Below are 10,542 nucleotides of genomic sequence, written 5' to 3'. Positions count from 1 at the left end.
CTGTAGTGTTTTTGTGGCCCGTAGTATGTACTGTAGTGTTTTTGTGGACTGTAGTATACTGTAGTATTTACTGTAGTGTTTTTGTAGACATTACTGTAGTATTTAGCTTACTATAGTGTTTTTGTTTTATTATCTTAGACGTGGAGGCTTTCTCCTTCAGGAAACCTACTGGAGAAATACTAAAAGATCACATTTTCCATAACCTTTAGATAGTAAGACTGGAGTCTGAACAGATAGCTCAGAGCTTCTACTCTTTTCTATAACCTTTAGATAGTAGGACTGGGGTCTGAACAGATCGCTCAGAGCTTCTACTCTTTTCTATAACCTTTAGATAGTAGGACTGGGGTCTGAACAGATCGCTCAGAGCTTCTACTCTTTTCTATAACCTTTAGATAGTAGGACTGGGGTCTGAACAGATCGCTCAGAGCTTCTACTCTTTTCTATAACCTTTAGATAGTAGGACTGGGGTCTGAACAGATCGCTCAGAGCTTCTACTCTTTTCTATAACCTGTAGGGATCAGGTTGGTCTGTACTTGGCATGTAGGTTTCTCACTTATTTTTTGCGGGCATTACTGTAATATTTACTACAGTGTTTTTTGGGGGGATAATATTGAGTATTTACTATAGTATTCTACAGTATACTTCAACATTATATAGTAAGTACTACACATTATCGAGGGATACTACAGTTACAGTATAGTATTCTACAGTATAATACAGTTTATCATTCTATAGTAAGTACTGTAGTATTGTATAGGAAACTGTTGTATTTTTTAAACGTGGGGAGCATTGAGAAACCCCCGACGAATCTAAAGGAACCACAGACTGCCATAGTTTTACCGTTACAGGCCTCAACTGATCACTGTCCCTATCGTCCCCAGGGAAATCAGTGTTATGCAAAAGTAGATATAATCTCATGAAACCAAAATGATAATGACAGAGCAATTAAAATGGCATTCTAATTCTGGTCACGTAAAGGGTAACACAAATCACAGGATGTCCATGTACTCTGTGCATATCATTTAGTTGAGGCTTGCATAAAATCACATTGATGTATATGTCCTAGGACCTAGTCCAACTCTGTCTGTTTCTGGCTGACCTATGATGGCACCTGGCTGACCTGAATGTTGCTCCACCTTAATTAGGCTCATACTTCTCTTACTTTGGCTGGCTCTCCAGTGGTTTACCAGGTTCACCACATAATCACAGACCCCTACTACTTTACACTTTCCCCTTGAATCTTTCTGCCCGAATTGTGTCCCTGGGACCTCTAATGGAGGGAGTGACCAGATTTAGCAGCCCTCACTACACTAATATGGGTGGTAGCTGCACCTGGGCTGTTTCAAGGGGCTTGATCTTGCTTGTGAATTACTTGTGCATTACAGAGAATAATGTATGTGGAAGGAGCATGCCACAACATGGAGATCATGGGAGTAGTATCCTTCAACTGGCAGCAATGTTCCCTCTAAACTGTGAGCGCGTGTGCGGGCGTGCAGCTCCCCGGGACTGCCATGCAGAAGAAATATCAGCGAGCAGAGAAGCACGAGATTAATTTTCACTCAACTTTCTAGAGTTTCCCCCCTTAGTTAACACGATCACTGTTTCCCTTTACTGTGTCAATTTTGATCAAATCAACGCAATATTAGCCACTTTCAATGCAACATACCGAAACAAAATGAACTATACAAGACTTAGTATGCAAAACGAACTATGCAAGAGATTTTGTTGTAGGCAGAAAGCATCGGAGTCGGATTCTATTGCATTGACATGCATGACTCAGGCCCCTACTCTACACAGACCAGTGTGCCATAACCAATCAGAGCTGCAGTAGTCCTATATGCAAATAGACCATTGCCATATATGGATCTGTGCCGTTCACTTTGAACTAGACTGTATTCACAGCATACAGATCAAAGCGAGAACTGCATGTAGCGACGTGTACATTTGTTCATATCCTTTGCTAGTTAGTGAGTTATTAGCCCCGTTATAGATCATTTGTAGTCAGCAATGGGGGAGTGATTGCTTACTACAAGAGCACAAAACGTGTACATTTCTAGACATTTCTAGATCTTTGAAAAGCAAGTCAGTTTAAGTGCTTTTTTGGTCTTAAAGGGGCGGTGTTGTATTTTCAGACAGGCTTGAATAAGCTAAGTAGCCAATAGGCAGAGGGTAGCAAAATGTGTCTGATTCTCTGTAATAATGGGATGAGAATAATATTGAATTTTATTCTGTAAAGTGGTTTCTTGCATCAAAAAACACAAGGACAAGTGTATAAACAGGCTAATGTCAAGCCCTGCATATTTTTTTCAAAAGTCTCATGGAATGTAGGCCTATATTGAACACCATACATTGGCTGCTACTGTAGGCTGAATGATAGAACAGCTATTACCATATTAAAATGTTATGTGATGCATTTTCTCCATTGTTTTTGATGGTAGGCCACRCTGGTAGGCCTACATTATGATCAAATAGCCACAGTAGCCTACTTGACCACTGTTAGAACTAACTTAAAGCAGGTGTTCTCGGTGTTCACAGTAAACGCACACCGGAAGTTGCACAGAATTTTCACAACTTTGCTTTCAGCAGACCTGAAACTTGCTACGCGATGAAAACAAATGAGAGGGAACATTGACTGGCAGGCATAGAATTAGACGGTCCAGTTGCACCTTTGATCCATGTAGTAGGATAGGGAGCTCCTTTCACTGTGTGTGTGTGTGTGTGTGTGTACCAGAATGTGTGTGGCTATGACATAAATCTGAGGGCCAGAAGGGTGTTCGTGTGTGTGTGTGTTACAACGGCACAAGGACGTCAGTGTGTAACTTACCTGTATAGTAAACCAGTCAAACGACAAGTGGGAGTGAAGGGATAAGTGAGATCCCAATAGCCTCATCCCAGTTAGTCAACACTGGGTAGGGTGAGTTTCAACACACTGTTTTTGATACAGGCCATTATCTGTTCTGACTCATTAAAGTTTTTAAAATTACTCAGCAAATCCCCTACATACTCTTGCTGTTTTTCTAAATTTAAACCTAGCAATCAGACAGCCAGGACAGTCATGTTGCTGTAGACAGACTCAGACAGGCAGAGACCGGGGACAATGACACAGTTAACCACAGCAGATCATTTTACCATTGTAAAGCGACGTGCTTATGGTCACGCTTACTCCCTTTGGCATGTGGACACTGGAATTGTTTCACACGGCCGTGTGGAAATACTCTGTCAGTGAGCGGCCCTGGGAGCTCCTCAGCGTTGAGTCACAAGCTGCGTGGTCTTTCTCAACGCTCCCAGAAGTAACCCACGCATTCTAACTTCTCGTCCCACACAAGGCGAGCCACGACCACGCTGTAGACCCACCTTGGATCTTCCTTGAATATGAAGGAGCGAACACATTCTTAATACAGTACATACAACACTTCAATTCAAACAATATCACAACTGTTCCAGTCTGCCTTTAGGGCACGTGTCAAACTGATTCCACAGAGGGCRGAGTGGCTGCAGGTTTTCACTCCACCCTTGTACTTGACTGTTTCATTAAGGTCACTGATTAGTAAGGAACTCCCCTCACCTGGTTGTTTAGGTCTTAATTGAAAAGAAAAAAACAAACCTGCAGACACTCAGCCCTCCGTGGAATGAGTTTGACACCCCTGCTTTATGGGCTCTGGTTTTTCCAGTTTTGATTCACAAAGGGCTGATTGTTGATGAAATGATCCCATTGGTCCTCTCAAAAGCTACGCAGGCATGTTATTTGTTAATTTCACTGGGGCCCCGCCTAGCTCGGGACCAGCTTCCAGAGGCAGCAGGCCACACTGTACCCAAGCTAGCTTACCTCACCTGTCAGGTAGGTGTTGTCGATACACCGTGGGAAGAGGCAGGCTAGACAACATTTCTAAATTCCCTCTCTGCCTTTTTCTATATTTGAGGCCCAGCATTTGAGTTGCCTGTCCCTCTAGGGGCTAGGGTGTATCCTATTGGCTTTGTGACAGTCACATCCTTAGTGTTGGGTGTGGGGAGTCCGCAGTACATCTTTAGAGGTTACTCCACATTCCTTGTCTTTGACCCATTTACATTTACATTTAAGTCATTTAGCAGACGCTCTTATCCAGAGCGACTTACAAATTGGTGCATTCACCTTATGATATCCAGTGGAACAACCACTTTACAATAGTGCATCTAACTCTTTTAGGGGGGGGGGGGTTAGAAGGATTACTTTATCCTATCCCCTATCCGAGGTAATCCTTAAAGAGGTGGGGTTTCAGGTGTCTCCGGAAGGTGGTGATTGACTCCGCTGACCTGGCGTCGTGAGGGAGTTTGTTCCACCATTGGGGTGCCAGAGCAGCGAACAGTTTTGACTGGGCTGAGCGGGAACTGTACTTCCTCAGAGGTAGGGAGGCGAGCAGGCCAGAGGTGGATGAACGCAGTGCCCTTGTTTGGGTGTAGGGCCTGATCAGAGCCTGAAGGTACGGAGGTGCCGTTCCCCTCACAGCTCCGTAGGCAAGCACCATGGTCTTGTAGCGGATGCGAGCTTCAACTGGAAGCCAGTGGAGAGAGCGGAGGAGCGGGGTGACGTGAGAGAACTTGGGAAAGTTGAACACCAGACGGGCTGCGGCGTTCTGGATGAGTTGTAGGGGTTTAATGGCACAGGCAGGGAGCCCAGCCAACAGCGAGTTGCAGTAATCCAGARGGGAGATGACAAGTGCCTGGATTAGGACCTGCGCCGCTTCCTGCGTGAGGCCAAAGTGAGGTATGCTGTTTGTGGAACCGTATCCACCAATAACCCAGTATGTGACGTGCCCGGTGGATAATACTTTGAGGTCTGAGAGTCACTTGGCCAAACATGTCTGAAACCCTATCATTTCCCTGTGACATCACCTGAGGCTGCTGAAGCACTCTGTATGTAGCACATTACCTCAGCAGAGGTCAATAGAAGTAGGTTTCTTTCCCTCTACTTATATTGTCAGACTATTGTCCTAGATAGTGCACTATATCTATCAATCAAGTGTGAATATGAGTTGAACTAGTGGGAAACAGGTTTCTCTCACTCGTTCTCATGCAAACACACAATCTCTCTTTCTCTCTCTCAGGCTATGACTTGCACTTGTTACCTCCTCTCCCTCCCTCCCTCCCAACCAACTACATTCCTTCATCCTGACTATCCTCCCTGAGAGAGAGCTTTGGAGGGGGAATGGAGAGAGTGGGTGGGGATCAGGCAGAAATACTACACCCACCACGTCAGTGTGTGGAGATACAACAGCAACAATGTGGTCGCTCTGGCTACTACTGAGTCTCCATGGCAACAGGGATTTGAATTCATGACAATATTTTGGGAGTTTCCCAAACATCAGTGGGTGAGTCAGTGTGCTTCCTCTGAGTACTCATGGATATAATGGCCTAAATAGACAGAGTGACAAAGACATAGCTAGAACATGAAAAACAAATACTCCACCACAAAGTTGTTGAAATAGTGGCTTTTGGGTAATTGCATGCATGTGAGACAGACAGAGAGAGAGAGAGAGATAGAAAAAAGCAGCGAGAGATTTGGGTGGGGTGTGGACTCGAGGAAAAGAGGGAGGGAAGTGGGTGGAGGTGTGGTTGTGAGTGTTTGTGCGTTCRTTGGCGGCGAGGGCTGAGTCTGACATTTGGAAAGTAGAGAGCAGAAGGAATTGGGCTTCAACAGAAAGGCTACCATCAAAAAGTAAGTTGAATATTTGTGTTCTCTTTCAGAACTCTCAACTCTTTGACATGCTCTTCATGTGTTTTTTAAATGAACATAGCCTATATAATAGCCTACATAATAGCCTATATGCATACCCTTTTTTATTACTCTCAAGACTAATAAAATTGCACACAGTCAGTAGGGGCGTGAATTTGTTAGAATTGTAGCTAGCACGTCTTTTGTAGTGCAAGTGATACTGGTAGTTTATTCCTTTGCCAGGTAAGTTCAGTGTGGGCGTGTTCAGGTAATTGATCAGGTAGCTGGTTCTGAAACAAACATTACAAGGTGAAAATCCAAATGCACTGCAATTCTGAAACTTTAAGTATACATTTAGTTCAAGTTCATAATGCACACGCCCATGAAACCTGTCCTGTAATTTCTGGTAGATAGCTGAGTGCATGATGGAACTATGCTCCATCCTAGAAGGCAGGAAGTTTGTCATGAATTCAGTGTTTACTCTCTGTGACTCTGGCAAACTACTGAGGTTGGATAGGGTGTACTTTTTATTTCCTTCACATAACAGAACAGGGCTAAACTTCCTTCAGCGGCTGTCAGCTCAGACAGTCAGAGGTTTAATTGTCTAAGACTAGCTCGAGTTCCCTCTTTATTTGTCMCTTCAGCACTTAGATGAGAAGCTCTCATATGAGAAATTACACAGACCATCTTTTGTGTACTCAAATATTTACACACAGTTGAGCTAACTAAGAAGTACTTGTTCCCAATTACAMTCATTTTGAAGTGTACYTMGGRGGMAAACAACTTGGGGTGGGTCAGTGTTGATGTAGATCACATGTRTGGACCCAACCCAGACCAGCCCTTTATCCCAGAGAGGTTCTCTGCATTCCAGACTGGCTCTCGCCTCACTCTCTCCACACCCACCAGATCCCAAGCCGCRCTATTGCCAGTAGTAGGGGTGGGAAGGAACTCTAAAGTGTATCCGTGAGTTGTTCTCACAATAAGATTGTATTTAGGAAGAACAAGCAATCTTGCCTTCTCTCTACTGACAATGGCCATTCAAACAGTCATTCAGCTTTTTTTGTATTGTTTATGATCTTTACTGAATGAATAAATCAAATAATGGCCATTGTAATTGGTGAATTGAGATCGTTCATCAATATTTTGAGTTGAGCTGCCTAGTTAATCTGAATTGGTTAAGGCAGGGGTTCTCAAAGTGGGGTCATTCAAACCCACTAACAATGGCTTGCAGTGTGTTCGCAGCCAGATCTCAAAATATATATTCAAAAAATTACACATCCACAATACTTTTACATAAATGCAGTGCAATTTAATCTTTAAAACTACAGTTTTTCTCTCTGCCTCATAGAAAAATGTGTCGAATTGTAGGATATTAGCTTAAAAGCTGCAACAACAAAAAATCTCTCTGCCACATGACAAAATCTGTAGATTTGTAGGAAATTTTCTCTCCGATGGCAAGAGGCAAGCCTTTAAAATGTTCCAACCTAGGGCCCAAAACTTGGTTTGTCTGACCATGCACTGCTGAAGTCATGGCAATACTCCTTGTATGCTATTATTATCTAACTTGAGTTGTGTTCTGATTATGAGGGGGGGGGGGTCCATGAGGAATTTACTATCACAGAAGGGTTCCCCGGCCCCATAAATTTTGAGAACCCCTGGGTTAAGGTGTGTGTATGTGTTTATTTGGGGGAGGTGGGGCAGGCAGGGGAGTAGGTATTTTGTGCAGTTATTTTAAGGAGTGGCGGTTTGTTGCAAGCTGCAAACAAGTTACAACTCATCTCCTGCCAACGCTTCCCCCTTTATCCCTCTGATTTTCTCACTCTCTGTTTCCCAGGGCTATCACTACCTGGCTTGACCAATCTCAAATCTCTTCCTCTGAATCCTATAGATTAATTTTTTTATCAKGCCTCCCTCCATTTCTGTTAGTGTGTGTGGCTATAACCCATCAGGAGTTATAAAGCCGCACCCTGAGGGGGTGCAGACTCAGACCTCCCGTCATTAATGACTGCCTGTTTCAAAGTGCTGAAGCCAAGCTTCACAGTGCAGCCTTTGTCAACATCCATATCTAATAATATTTAATAATACAAATACATGAGATTTGAAGCAACTTTCAAGAAACCAAAGGACACTGTACAGCAAGAGTACAAAACAATAGAGTATCTGATTCCTGTCACTCATGTTAAGCCCRGTGACAGTGTCTGTGTCCCCCAGTATCCCTTTATTTGATATGGTATAGAACGAGGAAGTGTTTGACCAACTTTTAACAAAATATATATATTTTCTCCCTCTCCCTTGTTCTGTCTTTCTCTCAGTCATCATGTTGGTTCTTCTAGCCGGAATCTTCCTCCTTCACCTCACCAGCATCATCCTCCTCCTAGTGGCAACTATAGACAATGTAAGTAATCCCCCACTGCTCCTCCTCCACTTAGTTCTCTTCATGTTGACATAGGCCTGTGAAGCTACACATGAGTGCACATCTCTTTCACTATGTCTGTGGGGTGTTGAATCAAAAGATGAAAGCATGCTATGTTAGCCCTCATCGGCTCAGGCCTTTGGTGCTGTTCTGTCAGTGTTCTACTTTGGTGTTCTGGACTACATTTCTGAGCTCACTCTCACCCCTGAAAGAACATAGGTGACAAACAGGTTGGCCAGTGTTTCATCACCCTGAGTTTGTGTGTGTGTGTTTGCCTGTGCGTTATCGTTAACAATGTGGCTGCATATACATGCTCTTGTTCGTGCGTGGGATTCCAGTGAGTGTTAAAAGGCCTGTCGTAGTGAGAGGAGCATACCTGGCTGCTGTGGTATGCTGCTACGTTCRACKGATGTACATTCAACCCATTGACTGTTATCCCTGTGCCTGGACATCCAAATGCATGTTAGAACACAACACATGAACCTGTGGATGTCCATTGACTATCTCTCCTCTCTGTCCTGTCCAGGCCTGGTGGATGACAAAAACCGTGTCCACTGATGTGTGGGCCAGGTGGATACTGGCCAATGTAACCTGGAGCTCCAACGATCTCCCCGGCCACTACCATCAAGGTAAGCCTGGGCCATACTGAACCGCTGGGCTAAAATGTAAGGAAACATTCTCTGTGGAAAAAAAACAGCACTGCAGGGAATTAGCATTGCTCCTGGATATACAGTATATGTAAATATCATCCTACATGTGAATTAGTGTCTCATGTCACCCCAAGATATACATTTTTGCAGCACAGAAACAGGAACAGTGTAGTTTCTCCAGGATGTGGGTTTACTGAGCTGGATGTTTGGTTGAATTCAGGGTAGAGCTCCATAACAACTGTCAGACTAAGCCTGTCATCTAACCTGTCTCTGTGTGTCTGTTCGTGTGAAGCATGATTGATCAGTAAGCACTCTATTGCCCAACGAGGGAGAACAATGCCATTTTCTCATAGAGGAAACTGAACAGAGGGTGTGGCAGGATCGGAGACAGGGTTGGGGCTGGTGGGGAGGTTCAGATTTGCTTGAGTATGTACACTGAAAGTGCATTACAAATACATTGAGTCTGTGTGTAGACCTTTAGTGAATGTGTGGTCAAAAGTATGTATGTATGTATGTATGTATGTATGTAGCAATGTTGTATCTCTAAGTGTTTTATTTGATTGCTGAGAAACCCTTTTTACAACCTATGAAATGAACTCGTCTTAAATGCTCTCATAAATTTTCCTTAGCACACAATTTTCCAGATTTAAAATACTTTCATTGTGTTTCTAAAAAACAGAACTGCCCCATTCACCTCTGCATTTCAGAGCGTGACACAACACTGTTTCGTTAATATGGTGTTGATTTCTGGGTGTGTCTGTTCTGTAAATAGTCCTTACTCAGTGTCTGTCTCTGTCTCCCTCTACAGAATACCTCCAGGCAGTGCAGGCTAGCTCCATTCTGGCCTGCATATTCTCTTCCCTTGGCCTGTTTGTGTTTGTGGGACAGCTCTTCACTCTGTCAAAGGGACAGAGATTCACCTTCTCTGGCATCTTCCAGCTCCTAGCCTGTACGTATTGCCCTAAACACTTTCAATCTTCAACCTGTTAAACAACTAGTTCTGTCTTTGCTTGACGTTTGTCCCTCCCTCCCTCCAGGCCTGTGTATTATGATCGCTGCCTCCATCTACACAGACATCTTTCACAAGAATGAATCGGATGGTTGGTATGGCCACTCCTTCATTCTGGCCTGGATCTCCTTTGCGTTCACCTTCATCTCCAGTATAATCTACTTTGTCCTGCGAAAGAAGACAGCAAACTAGAAGCAGAAGACTTGCCCAAACCCAAGGGACAGGCTCAATATCTTACGATCTGATTGTTTTTTGTACAATTAGGTATGGATATGAGTGTGGGATACAAAAGGGGAGAGTTGTTATCCACATATTTTCTGGCTTGAATTTTGATTCATGTATCTCTTTTGGTTCCCACTGAAGTGTGTCTAAACATATTGGATTTACATAGTAATAACCTACCTGTCCTGCCCACATAGTTATAACTTACCTGTCCTCCCCATATAGTAGTAATCTACCTGTCCTGCCCTCATAGTGGGGCGGCAGGTAGCCTAGTGGTTAGAGCGTTGGACTAGTAACCGAAAGGTTGTAAGATCAAATCTCAGAGCTGAAAAGGTAAAKATCTGTCATTCTGCCCCTGAACATGGCAGTTAACCCACTGTTCCTAGGCCGTCATTGAAAATAAGAATATGTTCTTAACTGACTTGCCTAGTTAAATAAAGGTTAAKATTTTTTTGTAATAACCTACCTGTCCTGCCCACATAGCTATAACTTACCTGTCCTGCCCACATATTACTAAGTCCATGTTTAGTTTTCATGGGCTCTTTAATATAAAGTGGGA

The 10,542-nt window shown here is 43.6% G+C and overlaps 1 protein-coding gene and 1 non-coding gene across 3 annotated transcripts; one reads left to right on the top strand and one right to left on the bottom strand.

Moving 5' to 3' along the window:
* Positions 1-142: 142 nt before the first annotated feature.
* Positions 143-195, bottom strand: LOC112070209 (U7 small nuclear RNA). The gene has a single exon (XR_002893857.1). It is a non-coding gene; the product is annotated as a U7 small nuclear RNA (small nuclear RNA).
* Positions 196-5,263: 5,068 nt separating this feature from the next.
* On the top strand, positions 5,264-10,281 carry LOC112070208 (epithelial membrane protein 2). Of its 2 annotated transcripts, none has more exons than XM_024137630.2 (5): positions 5,264-5,345; positions 8,002-8,084; positions 8,629-8,731; positions 9,561-9,701; positions 9,790-10,281. In XM_024137630.2, exons 2-5 carry the CDS (start codon positions 8,007-8,009, stop codon positions 9,951-9,953), a joined length of 486 nt encoding a protein of 161 aa, XP_023993398.1. In that variant the 5' UTR covers positions 5,264-5,345; positions 8,002-8,006; the 3' UTR covers positions 9,954-10,281. The 2 variants fall into 2 exon arrangements, with proteins under 2 accessions (XP_023993398.1, XP_023993397.1); XM_024137629.2 differs by lacking the exon at positions 5,264-5,345 and adding an exon at positions 5,606-5,692.
* The last annotated feature ends 261 nt before the right edge of the window (positions 10,282-10,542 follow it).

Source organism: Salvelinus sp. IW2-2015, unplaced genomic scaffold (assembly GCF_002910315.2).
Source record: "Salvelinus sp. IW2-2015 unplaced genomic scaffold, ASM291031v2 Un_scaffold1255, whole genome shotgun sequence".
Lineage (NCBI taxonomy): Eukaryota > Metazoa > Chordata > Actinopteri > Salmoniformes > Salmonidae > Salvelinus > Salvelinus sp. IW2-2015.
The sequence above is the reverse complement of the archived record's forward strand: the minus strand, read 5'-3'. Positions and strand labels throughout refer to the sequence as shown.